We start from the raw sequence: 22575 nt of genomic DNA on the forward strand, positions 1-22575 counted from the left end.
CCCTACCAACCCACATTGCTCAGTCTCCCCAGAGTGGAGATACCTTACAACAGATTGATGGAGGGGGCCTAGGTCAAATCTTTCTTCTTACTCTAGAGGACTCTGCTGACCACCACCTTCCCAGCCTCCTTCCACTTGAGACCCCTGGAACAGGTGTAGGAGAGCATCAGACAGGGATGAGCAGCCTTGGATGTACCGTTCATAACTCAACACACCACCCCCTTTCTGGACCTCAGTGGACTTGTTTCCTTTAGTAATCTATAAAATGGAGATTGCCTTAGACCAGTGGTTTACATATCTTTAGCAAAGTTTTTTTTTTTTTTTTTAATTAAAGCAAATCTTACAAGGGAATTCAATACATAAAAGTAGTAAAAGCATAGTTGCATTGGTTGAAGTATTGGTGAGGTACCTTATATCCTCAGGAAGCTCCCAAGGTAACTTTTGTCAACCCCTAGGGCTCTGTGGAACAAGTCTGAAAAACTGCTTTGGCAGATCCCCAAGGTTCTTTCCCACTTTAGGACACTCAATTTCAATACTCAAGAAAAGAAGTATGGTGGGCTCAGAACCTAGGTCTCCACTGAGCAAGGCATCAGACCCTTCTAATGTCTATCACATTCAGGCTAGCAAAGACTCCCAACTCATGGGGCTATGTCTAAGCTCCAATATTCCCCCAGTCCTACACACAGTCAGAAGTCCATTCCCAGTGTCACCTCCTCACGACTCAGGAGCAACAAATGCCATCTTTAGCTAGGAGAAATAATCCTGCTAATTCCTGAAATTTCACCATTAGCAATTCATCCTTTTGGATAAGGCACTTGCCAGTTCCCCTAGAAGAAGGCATTCACCCCATATACTTCAGGGTGAACAAGGTCATCAGGCTGTTTCCTCCTAATAAGCAAGAGAGCCATACATCTTAGGCACTTGAGGTAGTCTCAGTGACTGAAGATGACAAATCTCATCCTCATTGCCACCTACTCCTGGCCCCTATACACAGCCAATCATCCTCACACCCCCCCACCTCCTAGCCACCTTTAAGCATGAGGCACTCAGAAGTTCCACTGGGTTCTTGCTTGGCCTGACCAGCCCAGCCTCTTCTTCCAGCCTCAGGAGCCTTAGCCCTTCGGCCTCCACAGGTTATTTAGCTTCTCTGTGCTTACAGGAACAAGGAGTCCAGAGATGCTGGAAAGCAGAAAGAGGTCTCCCCTTCCCCAAAGTGCAACTGATGAAGGCTAGAGGCGGCCACGAGGATGCATAAAAAACCTCCTTCTCCGCTCAGTTTTCCTCCATGCCCTCCTCAAGCCACTTAAAAAAATGTGCATCTCCTTGGTTCATGGGAAGACTGAAGACCTCTGGGATTTCAAAAGGATGCACCAACCTATGGAAAGAAAACACAGCCCTGTGAGTGACTATGATTAGAATCAGTCCATGCAATGAAACCAACTGGCGAGCCTCACTTGAGTCCCTCTGCAATCTGCCACAGCCCACCTGTTTAGCTTATGGCCCACCACTCCAGAACCTATGTTTCCCATCTGTCGGCAAGGGTCAAGTGGGCCAGATGGCTTTAGAATCTCACAAATAAGAGTTCAAATTCCAAGCCTGCCCTTTATTAGTTGTGTAGCTATGGCAAGTCACTTAAATTCTATAAAGACACCTACAAAAGAGGAGATAAACATAGTATCTTCCTGAAAGAATTGCTGAGTTCTAAATGAGACAAGGTATATTAAGCATTTATCTAGTACACTGACTGGCATGGTATACATTAGTTAAATTTAGGCACTGTTTTTATTACTATCCCACACTAGTAACTCTGGTCATTGGGCTTTCCCCAAACACACTCCCACTGCCTCTTTATTCTCTTCCCCAAATAGAGATTTCTCTCTGCTCCTGTCAGCCAGTTGAAAGCCTCTCTATCCCTCAAGACCCAACTCAACCATTTACCTTTTCCAAAGGATCTTCTCTGACCACCAAAGCCCACAGGAATCTCTCCCCTGTTTCTTTCACCTGGTTCTTGTCACACAATGTAAGTTCTCTTCACTTGCCAAACTGAAGAAGCATGAGGCCTTGGGCCTCGGTATCCTGTCTGTCAAACAGGGGTAATAATCCCCCAATTCCTTTCTACTCAGTGAGGCACTGTGAAGTTGTCATGTGATATCATGCTTAATAAATCACAACATATTAATACATGCTCAAACATTTGGAGTGAGTTAGATAATTTTATCCAGTGCCTGAGGATAATGAGTTTTGTTAACTTACTTCATGGAAACCTGTACCGATGTATATGTTTTTATGAGAAGGCATATAGAATTCAGAGTAAAGGACATTTTTAACACTTTAGTAGTAAGAGCTGACACTGACATAGCACTTTATGTGTGTATTTCATATATGTTTATTCCAAACCTTATAACAACCCAAGGAACTGGTCTGATCCCCACTTTATAGATGGGGCAACTGAGGCATATACAGTCTAAACAATTTACATATACTTTTGGTACAACTAACAAGTGGGGGAGCCAGGATTTGAGCCAGGAGGTCAAGCTCTGGAATTTGATCTCTTAACCCTGAAGTTGTCTCTTACCAGTTAAGCTGTAATTTCTCAACAATGCTGTTTCTACCAAAGGCGCCTTATTCTATCACCTCTGCTAAGGCAGTAACTCACAAACGCCCTGTCTATAGCTAGAATTAAGATCAGGGAATAGTCATGTATTCACAGAATCCTGGTTCCCTAAGATGTGAAAGAAAAGGATTTTATCATCCAGATAGGTGGTTTTCATCCCTGACTGCACATTAGTCAACCCACAGTGCTTTTCCCCAAACCAACATACTTGATCCCCAACCCAAACACATTAAATCAGAATTGTGAGGTGGGACTAGACTAGTAGTTTGAAAAAGTTCTCCAAGTGATTCTAGTATGTAGCCAGTGTTATGAACTACTGGTTTAGACCAGTGCTTCTCAAGCTTTAGTGTACATATGAATCACCTGAGAATCTTGTTAAACTGCAGTTTCTGATTCAGTAGGTCTCAGGTCAACGTAAGATTCTGCATGTCTGACAAGCTTCCAGGGGATGCCAATTCCACAAACCATACTTTGAGTGATAAAGATTTAGACTGGTTTCCCAAAGTGGGGTCCACTGACCCTTGGGGATCTCCAAGACTCTTTCAGGGGTCCACGAGATCAAAACTATTTTCATAATAATACTAATTTGCTATTTATCATTTTCACTATGTTGACATAGTGCAAAAGCCATGATGGGTAAAACTGCTGGTGCCTTAGCATGCATCAAGACAGTGGCACCAAACTGTTCTAGCTGTCATTGTATTCACCACTACACACTTGCATTTAAAAAGTCAATTTCACTTAAGGGCATTCTTGTTAAAGTGATAAAAATTACTCTTATGAAATAATGACCCTTGAATACATGTCTTTTTAATATTGTGCGTGATAAAATGGGAAGTATACATCCAGAAGTGTTATATATAAAACACTTCTGCTTACCTAAGTTCAGCAGTTTTCTTAAACTTGTCTGACTGAGTTGAAAGCTAAAGCTACTTTTTTCATGGAACACCATTTTTACTTGAAAGAACAACTGACAAATTATAGTTACTCAGACTTGAGTATTAGGTGAACATTTTCTCAAATATGAACAGTGAGTCCATCACTCTAAAGAAAACAACTTACATCATTTGTTGCCAAAGATAAAATTCATAGTTTCAAGCAAAAATTAGAATTTGGAAAACGTGAATTCATCATGAGATTGAAAGTGTCCAGTACTTTTCTGAGATCAGAAGTGATATTAATATAATTTTTTGATATTATATAAAGAAATGTCAACATTTGAAAAGCCTGCATAATTCCATGAACCAGTATTTTCCAAATGATTAATGTATGATGTTACAATATCATACAAGTGTAAAAAACCATTCAGAGTTCAAGATTTTAATAAAACAGTACAAAAAGGTCACTGATATGGTTTCAAATTCCACACTGTAACCAATGACTTATCAAGTTTTGGTCCAGCATCAAAGAATATCCAGTTATCTAAAAAGACTATTTAAATACTCCTACCTTTTCCAATGACGTATCTGTGTGAGGCCACGTTTTCTTCATATACTTCAACCAAAGCAACATGTTGGATCAGACTAAATGTAGTTACAAATATGAATCCAACTATCTTTTATTAAGCCAGACATTTAAAAAGATTTTGCAAAAATGTAAATTAATGCCATTCTTATAAAATTTTCTTTATTTTGGAAAATATAGTTATTTTCCATAAAAATGTATTATGTTAATATATAATGGTTTTACTATTGTTATTTTTAAATGAACTAAAAAATATTTTTAAAATTTCTCAGTTTTAATTTCCAATACAGTATACTTCAATAGATATAACCCACATACACATAAGCGAAGCTCTCTGGGGTCCTCAATAATTTTTAAGAATCTAAGGGGGTCCTGAGAAAAAAATTTTGAAAACTGCTGCTTAAGTCAAGCTTAAACTCTCTCATTCTAGCCCTTCATTTTACAGATGAAGAATCCGAGGCTCAGAGAGCGACAGGGACTTGCCCAGGGTCATGTAGAAGGCTGGTGGTTAGGCTCCAGGTCTCCTGCTTTTCATGATAATTCACTTAGTCCCCAGAGCTTCTCTGGCTGGTCCTGTGGTGAATGAGCAAGAAGAGATGCCAGCCTTACCTGATGTAGCTGGAAAGCATGTGGACTTTGGAAGTCTTTGTCTTTATTAACTGTAAAAGGAGGAAAAACAAAAATCATTGCTTTAGTACCTCAGCCCTAGGCCTGCAGCTGCTCATTCACATGGCCATTTAGGAGACAACATTCTTCCCAGGTCACCAGGCCCTGTCACTAGCTCACAAATGAACCTAGGGCTTCTTCTGTGTGGCAGAAAACTCAGTTTATTTTTGCTAGTTTGTAATTGGAAACTGAGAAAAAAACCTTGGTCTCACTCAATTCCCGATCAAGGCCTCCCATTCTGACTCACCAGCAGGATCTCTGTGGCTTCTTCTATCTCTCCTTTCCAGTAGTACCTGGGGAAAAGAACAAAACCAAGTTATAATGCTCACAAGAGGAGCTTAGTGAGACGTCAAACTTGACTCATCTAGATGACTCACTGAGGAGGAAACTTCAAAATCTCTCCAAGCCCACATACAGCAGTCCAGAGTTGGCCTGGCGCCACAGGTCATCTAGTCCAACCATTCTAATGCATGCATCGAGCATCTTCTTGAGGCTCACCATCTATATCTTGAAGAAGTCTATCTAACTTACAGGTTTTCACATGAGAAGAGTTTTTTTCTTATGGAGAGCCAACATCTGCCACCTAGTTGTTTTCTCTGACTGACTAGATGAAGAACCACCTCAGGACAACCCACAGAAATTCCTAAGCCCAAGCTGGGCACCCCCAGCTATTTCAAATGCTCATCCTGCATTCATGGCTTCCAGGCCCCTCCCACCATTCTGGAGTCTCCCCTTTGAACTGGTACTATTTAATCACTGACTGTCAAAGTTGAGTGCCCAAAGATAGATAAATAAAAAAGCACAGAAGGCTTCAGGGAGGAAGTGAGCCTTGTAAGATACAGAAGTAAGCCCAAAAATTAAAAACAAAGTTAGTGACGATGTTCAGAAAAAGAGTGTAAGAACACATCATGGGAAAGGAAAGAAACCTGGCCTGAGAAAATCTACACTGACCCAGGGCAAGTCTAAGATGACCTAGGTCATTGGCCCTGTCTATCTCACAGAGCTGTATTAAGAGGAAGGATGGACATGTGGAGGGAATGCCAGGCTGAAATGCTATTCCAGTCCCCAAGCACTAGTTCCCAGACTGGCTCTATGTGAATCTCTTGTACAACTTTTTAAAAATTCAGAGACTTGGAATCCTTAGGGAGACTAATTGAGAAGATCTAGGGTGGAACTCAGGAATCTAAAGCACAACCAAATTTGAGAGCCACTGGTATAGATGATGTGAGTCACCGAGGGAACACCATTGGGGAAAAGATAAATGATAACTTTTATCATTATATGGCACTTTCCATTCTGACATTTAGAGTTGATATTATTTCTATTTTTTCATGGGGGAGGAGAAGAGATGTGAAACAGGCAGAGAGATTAAAAAACAGAGAGGCAGCTGACAAATCCTGCACTACTAGTACTGGAATGCTGAAATATTCTGATGAGGGAAATGGTGCAGACCAGGCTTAACTGAACTGAAGGTGGGAATTACTTGAAAGGCAGAAAATACACAGAAACAGCCTGTCATATATGCTAAACTTTCAAGGTTTTCCAGAGAATCCAAAAGCAATGGAAAATTTTTTATTTGATATCCCCAGTTGGCTTACTCAAGGATGGAATGCCCAGTCTGACTTCTTTGCCAACAGCAAGCTAATTGGTTTAACTAAAGAATCTGCAAACAAGATTCACTATTCTTAGGCCATGCACAGTTTTTCTGCCTTCTCTTATGTATAGCCTATTTTTGCTTTTGTTAGATAGCATAAACCCATTAATTCATCTCCTCTGAATAAAAACCAACAGGGAATTGTTAATTAATTAAATGCCTTTGAGTTACTCTTTGACAGTTCCATGTTATTTCAGCATTCCTTCCACCAGCTAGGACCACACACTAGCACTCCCACCCCCCATCCGCTGGCCATGGTAAAACTCACAGTGAGGAGGCCTTGGGCAGGATGTTCACAGAAGCAGCCAGCTTCTTATCCAGTAGGGCCCTAAAGCAAACAGAGTGCAAATGAATGGAGCAAGTGCCTAGGATCTTAGACAAGGGGCAAGGGAACAAGAGTTCCTGGGAATTACCCAGGAAACCTGAGACCAAATAGATAACCATTTAGGATGCTCTTACCCCCATTCGCCCACCCCCAAAACCAGCACATTCCATAACCGCTGTGCACTACTGAAGACAGAGCTTTTCATAAGTCCTTGCCTGGGTGGAGAGAGAAGTAGGGAAGCAGTCGTGAGAAGGTAGTTTTTTTGTTTGTTTATTGTTGTAATTTAAGTGAAAGTTTACATTTCGTTTCTCATATAAAAATTTATACATACATTGTTATATGACCCTAACCGCTCTCCCCATACTGTGACAGCACACTCCTCCTTTCCACCCGATTCCCATGTCCGTTCACCCAGTTCCTAACCCTCTCTGCCTTCTCATCTCACCTCCGGACAGAAGCTGCCCATTTAGTCTCATGCAGCTACTTGAGCTAAGAAGCGCACTCTTCACGAGTATCATTTTATGTCCCACAGTCCAATCCATTCTTTGTCTGAAGAGTTGGCCTCAGGAATTGTTTTAGTTCTGGGTTGACAGAGAGCCCGGGGGCCATGCAGAGGATGGCTGTGTGACCACAGGCCAAGTACGTTCTTTTATTCCAGTAATAAGTATTTAAGCACCTGCTTTGAGATAAACACTTCCCGCCTCTCTTGACCTGACTCTCCTGCTGTACAATGAGAGGACTGGTTTAGGTCAGTGGTTTCCAACCCAATCACCACCAAGAATTCTTTTTATTAAACCACTTTCTTCTGCTTTTATTTCTCAGACACATATCTGGCTGATACCCGGTGCTTCTCATTTGTACATACCCCTGTGACAACACAGGGTTGGTACAACTCTAAGCAAAAGCAAAAAATTTTCATCATATCCTATGTTTGTCTTTGGCAAATGTAGACTCTTTTCACCTACCACAGCCCTAAGAGCACAATCATCACCTTTGCAGACCTCTAAGATTTTTTTTGACAGACCACAGGTTGGAATCCCTGGTCTGATCATCTAAGTCCCCACCAGCTTTCAATCTCAGTCTACTTCCTGTGCAGAGCACTGGTGATCACAATAATATGTTTCAACTAGTTCAGGTGTCATAGAAACAGGAGCACCACCAAGTCATCAATGCAAGGAAGAAGAGTTCCCAAGTATCAAAACCTAAAGCCTGAAGTGAGACGGGCCCTGGCAAACCTTTCTCAGCTGTCAGACAGCCTGGTCTGTTCTGAAGGGCTTGGACCTGCCAAACAAACCTTATCTGAGCCCTGCTCACTGGTCCCTCTTTCCTCAGATGCTGCCAAGAGAATTGACCTACTTTCTCTTCCCTTGAGTCCCGGACTGAACAGTGCTCTATTTAAGGATCCATATTAATGTGGCAAAACCATCCTCACTCCCTTGGAAAGTTCCAGGAGCTCAATAAATCCCTGACTGTAAGGAGACGTACATGGGGCAAATGTGTTTAAACAACCGCTGTGTGTCTCACTCAATCACGTGCTGAGAAATCTCATTTTGTTGGTTCTAAAAATGGCATGCAAACACAGGGGTTGAGTTAAGCCTCTAGAAAAAATAATTGCACTGCCTCACAGGCCCTTTCCAATCTCTTTGGAAGTGTGAACTCAGTGGCTGATCACAGCAACCTTGGGTGAAAGGTTGTAGAACTCTGGAGGACTGTGCTATTCAAAAAGGCCCTATGGCAAAAAAAAAAAAAAAAAAAAGAGGCAGAAAGATAATTGAACTCAATTTTAAAACATACTCAAGACCAGCTATGAGCCACAGATGGGGATCTCAGGCTGTCATGCTCATGTGAGGAAAGTAGAAGATAGAATCCAAGAGCTAGTAGGCCTCTGGAAACGATCCAGGCCAAAGGTCATGGACTAGTGATTCACAGACAAATAAATGGTTTGGCCCTCATGACATTTAAAAAATGTTGACTTTGTTACCAATGTTTAATATCAGGATATTTCACACACACAAAATACAGATTATCTGCCTTCTCTCTCACACACAAAAAAAGCAAGTCTTACACCACTGGGCCTGCAGTGCTACAAGGTCACATTTAGCTAGAGCTGAGCGGTTGCTGTTCCATCTAGGCATGAAATACACTTCTCAGATCAACACAGTTCCCGTTGCTATCTTTCCTCCCAACACTAAATTTGTACACCACCTAGGAAGAAGAGTTAGGGTTGCTATCTACCATCATCCTTCACTGTTATACCCCAGCCCACATTACTCATTTATGTCTATAGCCATTTGTGTTTGCCACCCTGGTCTAATTCAGTCTCTTCATTGTACATATATGGAGATCAAAGCCAAGAGGAGATTTGTCTAAGGTCATATGTGGAGTTGGCAGCAGAGAGGGGACTGGAATCAGGACTCCTGATTCAGCATTCAAAGTTACCCCCACCCCCAATCCCAATAGGAGATTTTTCTAGTTAAGAATGTGCCTGTCAATGGTAGATCTAAGAACACTGTCAGGAACTAGAACTGAAAAGCAGCAGAGTGTGGAAGAGTAAGCACTAAACCGGAGCTAAGGATCTGGTCCTGATGCTGGTTCTGCTGCTAAAGTTGGAGTTCCTGCCAGCTAACATTTATGGGGCCCTCCTCCTCATGCACCGTATATTTACTCTCCTTCCACAAGTCCTGGAAACTAAGGCTGTTTGCTTCTCTTCTATCCAAATCTCTAGTAAAAATACTAAACAGGACAGGTTGTGGTGAGAGCTCCATAGCCACATTACTAAAGACTCCACTTCAGACTTCTGGTTCAACTTCATAGACTGAACACAAGTTGCAGCCTACCCACTCATACCAAACTCTAGAAATAACAGAAAATACTTATTACTTAGCCATGTCAGAACACAATAAGCAGAATGTTTTACATACCAGAAACTATGAGGAAAACCCAAAGAATAAAAGACACCACTGAGATGTGCATGGGAACATGCAAGAGGTTACTGCCACAAAAGATGAAAGCAACATTCCTTGTCTGGAGGTGATGGAAACCAGAGCAGCCATGAACATTAAGACAAAGAGAAAATCCTAAAAACTATCGGAGAAAAAACATTACCTACAAAGGAATGAGACCCCAATTAACACTCAACTTCTTATCAGCAACCTTAAATGTAAGAAGACAACAGAGACCTCTCTCCAAGTTGGTACTGATTCATTTACCTGAACTGATCTTTCAACCAATTAGAATCCCATGTATTCCTTTTCCTCCCAAACCCACAGGTGTTAGCTGAAGTTGTTTCCGGATAGAACCTAGATTGGCTAATCTAGGGGTCCAGAGAAAAGACAGCTCAGCACAAACCCTGGGTGTACCAGAAGCATCAGAGGGGATTATCAGTTTCTAGCTGCTAAATACTGTGGTCCTATTCCTGGGATAATCATAGGTTCTTTTAGGCAAGAGCTGTTCTCCAAAGGTAATATTAATGAGGGAAAAGTAGGCATTGTGGTTGAGGGAAGGAAAGATGGAATCAAATGCAACGTTAACCTGAGACCACCAGTTTGGAAGCTGTGTACCCCCAAAGACTGTATCTAACATTTTAAAACACTATAACTTAGTCTAACATCAACTTCAAGCATGCTGAGTTGTGGAGAAAGAAGAAAGGGAGCAAAGAGCCAAACCCATTACCCTCCAGCCCCACTAACCCTCTTCAAAGCTGCATCTATAAAGAAGAGAGAAGTAATAAAATTCAGATATAACAAACATTTGTTGAACATCTACTATACTCAGGGGCAGGTTAAGCAGTAAGCAAGGTACACACAGGCTTACTTGTACTTAGATGTGGTAAAAAACAGGTGAAATTATGCACTGCAGATTAATTAGCACAAGCAAGCCTTGCGTACCTTGCTTATTGGGTAATCCATCCTTGACATATTCGTTACTGGGGTAAGCAATGTACATATTTTATATCATTTAATCCTCCCAACAACCCTGAGAGGTAGGTGGTGGTATCCTATAATTCAGAAAACTAAGGCTTAGGGAAGGGAAGAGACTTGCCCAAGGTCACACAGTAAGTAGCAGAGCCAAGATTCAAACCGTGTCTGATTCCAAGTCTGGTGCTCTTTCTACCACACCACATCTGCTTCTAGAAAATTAACAAATACTTGGGATGGCCTTCTCCTTCTCACTTGTCATAGTGAGCACTTCTGGGACTGAACAAAGAGAATGCCTTCAAGAAGAAAGACTGCTGGGCCAAGACCTAGGAGACTTGAATTGTCAACCTGAAGGGTTCTACTGTTCTCTTACCTTAACACTTTGGGCAAGCCACCTATCTCTCTAGGTCTTATATCCCCATATGCCCCCATGTAACACTCAAAATTTTCAGGCCCAGCAGCAGGATCCGTGGGTTGATCATCCAGCTGTGTTCCTCATTTCACCCCAAGTAGATAGCTGTGTAGTTCATCACTGAACAGATGGGGTTGTCAGTAGAGAAGAGCCCCAAAGTGGCCCATCTGGAGCATCCTGGTAGCTCCCCCAGCCTCCTGGGGTAGCATCTGAGCCCCTTCACCATACCTGGCAATGTCTCTGGCAATTTGCTCATTGGGACAGTTGACAAAGACGATGGAGTGAGTGCCGGAGACATAGCTGCCGGTAACAGATGAATGGAGCTGTAGGCTAAGGGTCTTGAGGATGGGATATGTCAGGAAAGCAGCTGTCAGGATCTACATGGTGGGAAATGAAGAACACTGGTCAGCAGTGACATCACCAATTCAACACCTCCCACCTCAAGCAGGCTGGGACTAAAGCTGGGATTGTCTCATCCCATCTCCATTTACACAATAATAATTTGTGAGGTCTGTATGAGCTTTAATGCTTAAAGAAAAAGTTTTCGTGACTTCACATTTTCCTCTGCATTTTACAGATGAAAAATGGAGGCTAAGAAATAAACTTGTTCAAAATCACATAGCTTTTAATTGATGAAGTCAGGATTAAGACTCAAGTCTAGATGACTTGAAATTCACTTTTATTGTAAAAAACTATTAGAGGTAAAGTCTCAGCATACACTGAACTGCTGCTGGCCTGTGGAGATAATTACAAATGGTAAGCTCTTACGTCCATCAAGTACTCCATGTTTTAGGGAGCAATTTCACTTCTACTTGTTTGTGGATGTACCAGACATGGGTAGTCTAGTAGAAAAGGTAGCCTTGTAAACAGACCAATTCTAAAGCAGTGTGGCCTGTGCTACTGTAACTGAGAGCTGGGGATCCTAGAGGAAGGCTCTGAGGGAGCAAGAAAAGGCTTTGAAAAGGTGCCATCTGAGTTGGATTGTAAATACTGAGTAGACAACCAACAAAAAATTTTATTATTTTAATGGTAAACATTTAAAACAGGAGAAAATAAGAAAAGCTGGAGAATATCTTCCATTCCAGGGTTCTCTACTTAGGGGTATAATGGACTTAATAACAGGGATAGGGGCAACTTTCAAGGAGTCACACTGTGACTCAGGTGAACGCTGAACAAGAGCCTGCTTCTCTTGCCATCTAGCCCAGGGCTCATGCCTTGCTCAAATGAACCTTTGTCCTCCCACTCGTTTTACATTATCACCTGCATCCTGGCTTCTACTTCTTGGCAGAGCCTGAGTAGCGTTTTTATGTGTTTAGCTTCAGTTTGACTAACAGGCCTTCTCCAACCACCTACATCAAAGCCTCCGATTCAACATACTAGTCCTCTGAACTAAACCAGTGACCATGCAAGAAAAAAAAAAAGAACCAGGCTTTTCAATGAAGCTTTTATTGTTATTTTATTTTTTTTAATGGCAACTCACTTAAGACTATAGTGGGAAAAAATACAGAAGAGGATTTAAATCCCAGGTGCCAGTACTGCTAGCTGATTGTGGCCTTTGACAAGTTATATCCTCTTCCCTTCAATAATCTTATCTAGAAATTAGGGATTGTGACACTCGTGTTGACTACCTCCCAGAGCTGTCATGGGGTTCAACAGGATATGAAAAGCAATTTGTAATCACTAATTCAATAAAGGTGCTCACTACTTAGTCCCCAGCACAGTTCATGGCACACAGCAGTTTCTCAATAAATACTTGTTAACTTATGAATTAATAAACCAACAAGATTTTGTTACTAGGACTCTGAATAGCATTTTGAAGTATGCAGGGCTTTTGCATCACCCACCTTAGTGATGTTTCAAGCAGAGAACTGCTCTGTAAGATACCCAACTACATCACTCTAAGAGGACTCCCAGCACAGATTCTAGGCAAAAAGAGTACTCACTGGGGGGTGGTTGGCACATAAAGAGGAAATTAAGCCACTCAGGTGACTAGGAGGGGAGGGAAGTACCATACAAGCCTGTTTCCCAACCAAGAGGCCATTCCTTGAGAAGATCTGGGGCATTTCAGTAAGCAGGTCTTAGACAAAGAGCTAATAAGATTAAATATACACTTATCTATAATGTGTTGAAAATCTTAACATGAGCTCATGAAGTCAGAATACTAAGAAGTAAATGAGCCCTCAGGTATCATCTAAGACAATCCTTTATTTAACAGATGAGGAAATCTAGACAGAACATACAGAAACTCAATGACAGAATCAGGACTTGAACCCAAGACTCCTGCCTCACATTTTGGGCTCTTGTGGACTGCAGTGAGCCTAGGAATGGATACTGGAGCCATCTCAGCTTCACTTAACCCAGTAGTTCTAAATTCCAGACAAATTTACAGCCCCAGGTAACAAAATCTGGAAACATTTTTGATCATCACAACCGAGGAGGGGATGCTATTGGCATCTAGTGGATAGAGGCCAGGAATGTTGCTAATCATCTTTCTGTTGTACCGTTTGTCACACTGAAATACAGTTGTTTACATATGCCTCCCCTACTGGATGTGAGCTCTTCATAGTCTCATTCATTTCTGTATTCCCAGCACCTTACAAACCCTGGCAGGGAGTAGGCACTTGAGAAATGTTTGTGGACCTCATCAACAAAGTATCATCCAGAAGCATGAAAGCTCAGTTTGGAACCAAGGGTGGACTGCGATATATTAGAAAGTGACATTACATGACTGCAAAATTAATGGAAAATACACACATCACAATATTCCCTAACAGAAATAGTTAGTATGATGGGAAAAGATTTACTATAATTTTAAAAGAAAAGCCTTTAAATTATGCTATAACCTTTTATATTTATTACTGTCCACCTTTTCTAATTTTACATTCTTTAAAAATATTCTATGTATTCTTTCAGTTATATCATATTTCATTCTTCCTTTTTGTCCTGGAGTATTCACTATGGAAGGAGGTTATAATTTACATTACAGTCTCAGTATTAAAGCAGACGGGGCACTAGAAATCACCTAAGCCAATGGTTCTAAACTTGTAATCCTCTTAGCTTTAAGCAATCTGTGAATATTCTGAAAATGAATGCAACATTGTGTGTATACATTTTCCCCAAGTATGGATCTAGAACTTTCAAACAAAAACAACAACAACAACAAAAAACTCAGAGAAAAAGTTTTATTACAATTCCAAAAAAGTTAATAGCCACTGACCTAGCCAAGCCTGTGCTAATTTTTACAGACCAGGAGACAGAAAAAGGAAGAGATCACCCAAAAAGTGAGCAGCGGAGCTGGGCTGGAACCCTGGGCTTCTGACCCTCCCCTCCAGTTCTCCTTTCCACCTACTCCCCCCTTCCCATCACCACCACCACTGGGGTTACTCAGTTATCACTTCCTACCTTAACATTTTAAAAGAATTTCGGAGATAAGAAAACAGAGCCCCAGAAAATGACAGAAAGGCTATGATGGTAACTGCAGTAGAAAGAGGAAAAGACTATCATGTGACCCTTGGATAAGAATTCACCAGCAGACATCCCTTCCCCTCCCCTCTCTTCCCCTAGCAATGAACCTGCCATCACCCCTCCTCACAGGTGGGAAGTGAAGGCGTGCTTGCAGTCTCCTTCAGAACCGCTACAATCTCCAGAACACCGGACGGTACCTCCAGGGATCTCATCTTTCATCCCGTCTGCCTGCCCCCGGCTTAAAATCCCAAAAGTAGTGAAGAGAAGTGGTCTTTCTTGCTTTCTTTTCCTCCTCTCTCAGACCCCAGGTTGGGGGATGAGGGGGCTCAGAGGTTCGCCGTGGCGTGGGGCACTCACCAGGAGGCATATAATGACACAGGGCCGCGGATAGCATGGCAGAGTGCACCGCGAGCCCAGCTTGTCCATGGCGGCGCTAGTACTTCAGCCGCAGCAGCGATCGCGAGTGGCAGCCCCAAGCGAAGTGGCGGGCTCGTGGGCGGGCACTGAGGGCTTAAACTGCCCCCTCCCACCCTCCACCAGCAGCGGGCCGCCCCGCCCTGCCCCGCCCCGCCCGGTTGGTCCGCAAGATAGTGGGAGGGCGGGGAAAGAGGGCAGAATTTTCACCAAGCAATGTTTTCTTTTGAAACATACAACCCCTACAAAAATAAAAATGCTATTTCCCCTCCCCATTCAAACAAACAGAAAATTCCTAGAGATGCATAAAAAAATTAACCTTTTCTTAGATATACAAGACACTAATAATACACAAAGCCGTTCCACTTTAGAGGCCCAAGCAGCCAACAAAAAACATTCAAGCAAAGCACACACATGGCCACCTCCCTAGAGCTCGTTTCAAATCCTCCTTGGTTTAGAACACTCTTGCTCCCTACCTCTCCCTAGTGAACTCTTCCATCTTCCCAGGCCACCTGCTCTGTGCAGACTTCCCAGAATTAATCCCGCATCCCTCTTCCAAGGCGCTATGCACACAACCTGTTGTCGCATCTAACAAACTAGAGGGAGCTGCAAACAAGAAAAGCAGGAGCTAACTGGCAGATTATTGCCCTTTTAGGAAATGTAGAGGCCACTGTTGCCAAGGTTTCTAATTTTTCAACCCAGTTTTTTACATGAAATATCCTAATTTTAAAATAACTCTGGAGATGAAGTGGGGGAGGAATTGAGTGCACACGGGCACGTGTAAACTTTTTAGGTTGAGGGAACTCTTCTGTATCTTGATTGTGGTGATGATTACACAATTGTATATTACCAAAATTCAACGAACTGTACACTTTTAAATTGGTGAGTTTTTATTGTAAATACCTTAAACAAAAAAAGGGGGGAAAATGGTGGCAACCAATTCAAAATTGTCTTAAACTGGGCAGACCAAACAAAACACACCTGTTTGTCAAATTTGGCCTGCAGGTTACCAGTTCATAGCCTCTGTGCTTATTGTAATTACCTGTTTACCAATCTGTCTCCTTCCTCTGGACTATAAATTCTCGACGGCCTGATACACTTCCTAGCAAAGTCCTGGCAAAGTAGTTAAACCAGTTGTCGTCCTAGTCCTGTCATTTACATTGTTAGATGTGCAGACTCAGAAGTTGCTGAACCTCTCAGCTTTGGTGGACTTTTTGTGTTTTTTGTAAAGAAGGGACTAACACCTTCATAGGTCTGAAGTGAGGAGTAACAGAAGATGAATGTAAAAGTGCATTATAAAATGTAAGATGATGCCACCATTTCAAGAATTCTCATCTCAACTGCCAAGGTTAACACAAAAAACCTCCAAAAGTGATTGACAGATAAACTTTGGATCTCTGGAAAAAATAGGGTCAGAGAAAATGAGGTTGAGTGGTGTTATGAAAACCATTAAAGTCTACTAAATCCAGAGCCTTGGTGACGTAGTGGTCAAGAGTTCGGCTTCTAACCAAAAGTTGTTTGAATCCACCAGCTGCTCCTTGGAAACCCTATGGGGCAGTTCTACCCTGTCCTATAGGGTCACTATGAGTCAGAATCAACTCAATGGCAATGTTGTTGTTTTTTTTTTTAAATCAAGATGTTGATCTTTTATACCTATTACATTAATAAGAATGTGCACTGTTAAAGACTGTTAATTACCTCAGATCCTGAGATGATTTCCTGAGATGACATACCCAGTCTTAGCACAGAACCTTGCTGAGTATGCTCACTGAATGTTTTTTGAACGACTAAATGATAAAGACGTTGTGGCTGGCGATTATAAGGATGCTGGACACAATGAAGGTGATGTTAGGGTAGAAGGGGAAGGATGGCAAGAAATGAACTGTTATTCGGAAGAAGCCTCTGGATCTTCTTCCTTCAATTCAGGTACTTCTACTCTCTCCAGGTTCAATTCCAAGGTTAGATTCCAAAAATCTAACTCTGTATTTATGGCTTTGGCAGATTCTTCAGCTATATCAAGAGTCTGAGTGCTACCGCCTGAGCGTCCAGGCTCTTCTGGAGCTTTCTTCTCCTCCTCCTTCCCAGATTCTGACTCAGATTTGGACCTGGATTCAGACTCAGACTCCTCCTCAGACTCCCCCTCAGAATCAGATTCTGTATCTGTCTTTCACCCATACCACTTCCTCTTCATTGTCTGAGTCTTCCCTCTTTCTTCAACTCCTTCGCTTTTATTTCTAAGGTTCTTCTGCATCTTTATAGGTATACAGCAATTTACTGAAATTTTTAAAGGCCAAACTTCAATCCAGGAAAGGATCCAAATTGATTGCAGCATCGATGAGGTCTGAGGCCTGGCGTAAGACAGCAGTTTCCTTAGATTCATCTTTACTTTTGGTTCAGAGGACTTGTCTCCTTCCTTGTCTATGAGTATAGACTCTATCACCAAAGCTTGAAACTTGAGCAGCTCGTTGATTTCACTTGCCTTGCTATCAATGAATTTTAAGTCCATCCCTTGTGCAGATTCTGTAATTTTTTTCAACTTCATTAATTCTAGGAAAACCTACATAATCATTCACAACATCCTCCCAAAGTTTCCACCAAGCTTTATTAAGAGCAGCTGGTTTTATATCATCCATTTCTTCTTTTATAACTACCAAAGCATCGGCTATGTTGTAATGTTGCCATGTTTCTTTCAAAGTTTAAGGCAAAGGTTTTCTTCAATACCGTCAGCAAATGGTCAAACATATGCTTGGTGTAATACTCCTGAAAGCTTCAATTATACCCTGATCCAAGGGCTGAAGAAGGCTAGTGCCTTCCAGAGGGAGAAACAGAATTATCAACATTATGATGAGCAAAGTATAATGAGTCCGGGTGACTGGGACCTCTTTCCACAACTAGCAACACTCAGATTTTTTTCTGTTAAGTAACTTCAGGCTTGACAAAACACTTATGAAACGAATCCAAAAAGAGGGCAGTGGTTACTGATACTTTGGGGTGTGATCGCCAGAAAACAGGAAGACGTTTTTTACCTTTTTCCTTACGGCAAGTGAGACTAGGGTCTTTGTAAAGTAGCGATGGTTTTTATCATTTTGTCACCTGAGGCATTGGCACAAAAAAATGAAGGAAATCATGTCCTTAGCTTCCTCTAAGCTTTCTGGATTTCTTTTTCTCTAAAAGCACGTAAACATATGCACTTTTCAAAATAAGCTTATCACCTCAGCGTTGAAGACCTGTTGAGGCACATAGCCTCCAGCTCTTAACAGTCTCTGGAGTTGCCTGGAATACTCGGGTGCCAACTCAGCATTTAACAATTCTTCTTTCTCTATCAACCTCGCATTCCGCAGACAGTTGCGATTTTTAAACTTCTCAAACCAGACCTCGCTCGCATAAAATTTCTCTTGGTTGCCATTCCCCGTGGTTTCCACCAGCTACTTGTAAACGCGATTAACCTGGTTGCAGATGGCCTTCAATGTTAGATGACGTCCTCCTATGGTCTGGTCCTCAACCCAAAAGATTAATTCAGTCTCCATCTTCTCTATGTTTATACCCCGGGGCATGCATAGCACCTTGGAGCAAATGGGCGAAACACTCTCCATGCTGGCACTAATAATAGCCTTCTAATTTTTTTTAATGGTGCTCACCGTAATCTTATCAACGCCAAAAAGGCGCCCCACATCGGTCTTACGCCTTTGTCCAGCTTACTGAGAATTTTCATTTCGTTTTCCAGAGGCTTGACCCTCTGCCTCCTCTTGTTACACGTCTGGGGCGGGATCGTGATTCCACCCCCTGCCTCCACTCCGCCTAGTGTTGCCTCAGCCGCTGCAAAAGCCGCAGCGGCCTCCACAACTACCCCTCTCGCCGCTGCCGAGAGCCTGGATGGCGTTCGAGAGGCTGTTTAACCTTCGGTTCGTCCCCATCCTCACCACTCCGCTCGCGGGGCATTTTTTCAAGTCTTCGCTTTCTGTAGTAAAAACCCCAGACGACTAGAAAGTCAGATTATGTGCCCAACTGAGCAACGTCCAAGATAACGACGCACCGAGCCCGAAACCACTATCAACCTTTGATTTGGCACCAACGAACCAGGTATCGCGAGGCTTGGCAGCCCCCTAACGCGCAAGTGCCGCCAGCTAGGCATTGCGATTGGTACGACCCGGCTGTTCTCAGTCACAGAAGACACGCCGAGTAGGGAGGCTGCACTAAGCAGGTCTCGCGAGGTTGGGAGAAACGCTCCGGGAGCCCGAACGGCGGGCGGCGGGTCGAAGAGCACCTGCGGGAGGGGGCAAGATGGCAGTCCAGGCATTGGCGCTGCTCCGGGAGATGTCGCGGCTAGAAGCGCCGCTGGAGGAGCTGCGCGCGCTTCATTCGGTGCTGCAGGCAGTGCCGCTTAGCGAGCTGCGAGAGCAGGTGGCGGAGATGCACCTCGGCCCGCTTTTCTCCTTGCTCAACCAGAACCATCGGTGAGAGGATCCTGAAGCTTGAGCGGGCAGAGACACCCCCAGGTCTAGGGAAGCAGTGGATGGGGAAAGGGGAGTGAGTTTCCCAGTAGCAGGGGAGGCAGAAAATAGCCGGAATTTCAGAGGGGTAAGGACCTGAGAGGCAAGAGACAGAGGTTCTAGTTCAGCCTCTGAGGTGTGTCCGTGGGCTAGTTTACTCCTGTCGTTTGGCCTTTCTACTCTCTTCTTGAAATAGAATTTAGAGGAGCAAAGCAATGGTTGACCACCCACAGAGAAGACTCCATAACCACGTGTATAGGTCCCTGACTTTTTTTCTTCTCTTAAAAAGGTATCGTATCCTGGCAATTTGGCAGGATCCATCCACATTTTATTTGGTTTATTTTTTATCTTTTCAATTTTGTTGTGCTTTAGGTGAAAGTTTACAGTGCACATTACTTTCTCATTCAAAAATTTAAACAAATTGCTTTGTGCCATTGTTTGCAATGCCCCCAATGTGTTAACACCCCCCCTCCCCCTTCCCACCCCAGTTTCCTGCGCCCATTTGTCCATTTTTCCTGTCCCTTCCTGCCTTCTCATCTTTGCTTTTGGGCAGGTGTTGCCCATTTGGTCTCATGTACTTGATTGAACTAAGATGCACGTTCCTCACGTGTATTATTGTTTTATAGGCTTGTCTAATCTTTGGCTGAAAGGTGGACTTCAGGAGTGACTTTGGCTCTGCGTTAGCAGGTTGTCCGGGGGCCATAGTCTTGGGGGTTCCTCCAGTCTCTCTCAGACCAGTAAGTCTGGTCTTTTTTTGTGAATTTGAATTTTGCTCTACATTTTCTCCTGCTCTGTCCAAGATCTTCTGTTGTGATCCCTGTCAGAGTGGTTGGTGGTGGTAGCCGGGCACCATCTAGTTCTTCTGGACTCAGGCTGGTGGAGGTTGTGGTTCATGTGCTACATTAGTCCTTTGGACTAATATTTTCTCTGTGTCTTTGGTTTTCTTCAGTCTCCTTTGTGCCAGACGGGATGGGATCAATAGATGTATCTTAGGTGACTGCTCACAAGCTTTTAAGACCTCAGATGCTACTCACCAAAGTAGGATGTAGAACATTTTCTTTATGAACTATATTATGCCAGTTGACCTAGATGTCCCCTGAGACCATGGTCCTCAGCCCTGGTAACTCAGACCCTCAAGGTGTTTGGATGTGCCTATTAAGCTTTTCTGTGACTTTGCCTTGGTCAGGTTGTGCTGACTTCCCCTATATTATGTGTTGTGTTTTCCTTCATCAAAGTTAACAGTTGTCTGCTATCTAGTTTGGAGCCCTTTTGGCACAGTGGTTAACGTCTTGACTCTAACCAAGGGGTTGGCAGTTCGAATCCACCAGCCTCCTTGGAAACCATATGGGGCAGTTCTACTCTGTCCTGTAGAATCACTGTGAGTTGGAATTGACTCATTTGCAACCAGTTTTTGGTTTTTTACTATCTAGTCAGTGATTTCCCCTCCCCTCCCCCGTAACAATCAAAGATTGTTGTTTTCTTTGTGTAAACCTTTTCTTAGGTTTTTATAATTGTGGTCTCATATAATATTTGTCCTTCTGTGATTGACCTGTTTCACTCAGCATAATGCCCTCCAGATTCATCCATGTTGTGAAATGTTTTGCAGATTTATCATTGTTCTTTAACATTGAGTAGTATTCCATTGTGTGTATGTACCATAATTTGTTTATCCATTTGTCTGTTAATGGGCACTTAGGTTGTTTCCATCTTTTTGCTGTTGTGAATAATGCGGCAACGAACGTGGGCGTGCATGTGCCTATTCGTGTGATGGCTCTTATTTCTCTAGGATAGTTTCTCAGGAGTGGGATTTCTGGGTCATATGGTATTCCTATTTCTAGCTTTTTAAGGAGGTGCCATATCATTTTCCATAGTGGTTGTACCATTTTACATTCCCACCAGCAGTGCGTAAGAGTTCCAGTCTCCCCAAATCCTCTCCAAAGTTTGTTATTTTCTGGTTTTTTGATAAGTGCCAGTAATGTCAGGGTAAGGTGGTATCTCATTGTGGTTGTTTGCGTTTCTCTAAGGGCTAATGATTGCAAGCATTTCCTCATGTGTCTGTTAGCTGCCTGAATGTCTTCTTTGGTGAAGTGTCTCTTCATGTCCTTTGTCCATTTTTTAACTGGGTTATTTGTCTTTTTGTTGTTGAGGTGTTGAAGTATCCTATAGATTTTAAAGATTAGACCCTTGTTGGGTATATCGTAACCAAAATTTTTTCCTAATCTGTAGGTTCTCTTTTTACTCTTTCGGTGAAGTCTTTTGATGAGCAGAAGTGTTTAATTTTTAGGAGCTCCCAGTTGTAGGGTTTGTCTTCTGGTGTTTGTGTGTTGTTAGTTACGGTTTATATTGTATTTATGCCATGTCTTAGGGCCCCCAGCGTTATCCCTATATTTTCTTCCATGATCTTTATTGTTTTAAATTTTATATTTAGGTCTTTGATGCATTTTGAGTTAGTTTTTGTGTATGGTATGAGATATGGTTCCTGTTTCATTTTTTTACAGATGGACATCCAGTTTTGCCAGGACTATTTGTTAAAACAGACTGTCTTTTCCCCGCTTAATGGACTTGGGCCTTTGTCAAAGATCGACTGACCATAGGTGGATGGATTTATGTCTGGCTTCTCAATTCTGTTCCATTGGTCTATGTGTCTTTCATTGTACCAGTACCAGACTGTTCTGACTACCGTGGCTATATACTAGATTCTGAGATCAGGTAGTGTGAGGCCTCCTACTTGTTCTTTTTCTTCAATAATGCTTTGCTTATCTGGGGCCTCTTTCCTTTCCTTATAAAGTTGGTGATTAGTTTTTCTGTCTCTTTAAAGAATACTGTTGGTATTTGGATCGGGATTGCATTGTGTCTGTGGATCAATTTGTGTAGAATTGGCATTTTCTCAGTGTTGTGTCTTCCTATCCATGAGTATGATATGTTTTTCCATTTATGTAGATCTCTTTTGGTTTCTTGCAGTAGTGTTTTGTAGTTTTTTGTTTGTATAGGTCTTTTACGTCCCTGGTTAGATTTATTCCTAAATATTTTATCTTTTTAGGGGCTATTGTAAACGGTATTATTTTCCTGATTTTCTTTTCGAAGTTCTCTTTGTTAGTGTATGGGAATCCAACTGATTTCTGTATGTTAATCTTGTATCCTGCTACTCTGCTGA

At 42.4% G+C, this 22575-nt stretch overlaps 2 protein-coding genes across 4 annotated transcripts in view; one reads left to right on the plus strand and one right to left on the minus strand.

Annotated features, from left to right (window-relative positions):
• Positions 1–347: 347 nt before the first annotated feature.
• On the minus strand, positions 348–19102 carry LOC111819704 (protein CutA homolog). 2 transcript variants are annotated; one of them, XM_023727345.1, is made up of 6 exons: positions 16630–19102; positions 11281–11429; positions 6667–6726; positions 4992–5037; positions 4688–4737; positions 348–1375 (listed from the first exon to the last, which is right to left on the minus strand). In XM_023727345.1, the coding sequence occupies exons 1-6, from the start codon at positions 16660–16662 to the stop codon at positions 1273–1275; spliced, it is 441 nt and encodes a 146-aa protein (XP_023583113.1). In that variant the 5' UTR covers positions 16663–19102; the 3' UTR covers positions 348–1272. The 2 variants fall into 2 exon arrangements, with proteins under 2 accessions (XP_023583113.1, XP_023583112.1); XM_023727344.1 differs by lacking the exon at positions 16630–19102 and adding an exon at positions 14875–14971.
• Positions 19103–19108: 6 nt separating this feature from the next.
• PSMD5 (proteasome 26S subunit, non-ATPase 5) overlaps positions 19109–22575 on the plus strand; it is a 38321-nt gene continuing 34854 nt past the window's right edge. Inside the window, exon 1 of one of the 2 annotated variants that reach the window (XM_023727343.1) lies at positions 19109–19385. In XM_023727343.1, coding sequence (XP_023583111.1) covers positions 19213–19385 — 173 coding nt within the window. In that variant the 5' untranslated portion in view covers positions 19109–19212. The remainder of the gene's footprint in view (positions 19386–22575) is intronic. The other variant, XM_004372114.2, reaches the window with a different exon arrangement.

Source organism: Trichechus manatus, unplaced genomic scaffold, assembly GCF_000243295.1.
Source record: "Trichechus manatus latirostris isolate Lorelei unplaced genomic scaffold, TriManLat1.0 scaffold00016, whole genome shotgun sequence".
NCBI lineage: Eukaryota > Metazoa > Chordata > Mammalia > Sirenia > Trichechidae > Trichechus > Trichechus manatus.

Excerpts from the sequence above, each read along its gene's own strand:
- LOC111819704 (XM_023727344.1), bottom strand. The coding sequence starts at position 14,943 with ATGGACAAGCTGGGCTCGCGGTGCACTCTGCCATGCTATCCGCGGCCC. Across the intron at positions 5,038-6,666 it reads CTGCCCAAGGCCTCCTCACT|GTACTACTGGAAAGGAGAGA; the intron begins GTGAGTTTTACC and ends TCTTTTCCCCAG. Across the intron at positions 4,738-4,991 it reads AAGCCACAGAGATCCTGCTG|TTAATAAAGACAAAGACTTC; the intron begins GTGAGTCAGAAT and ends CTCCTTTTACAG.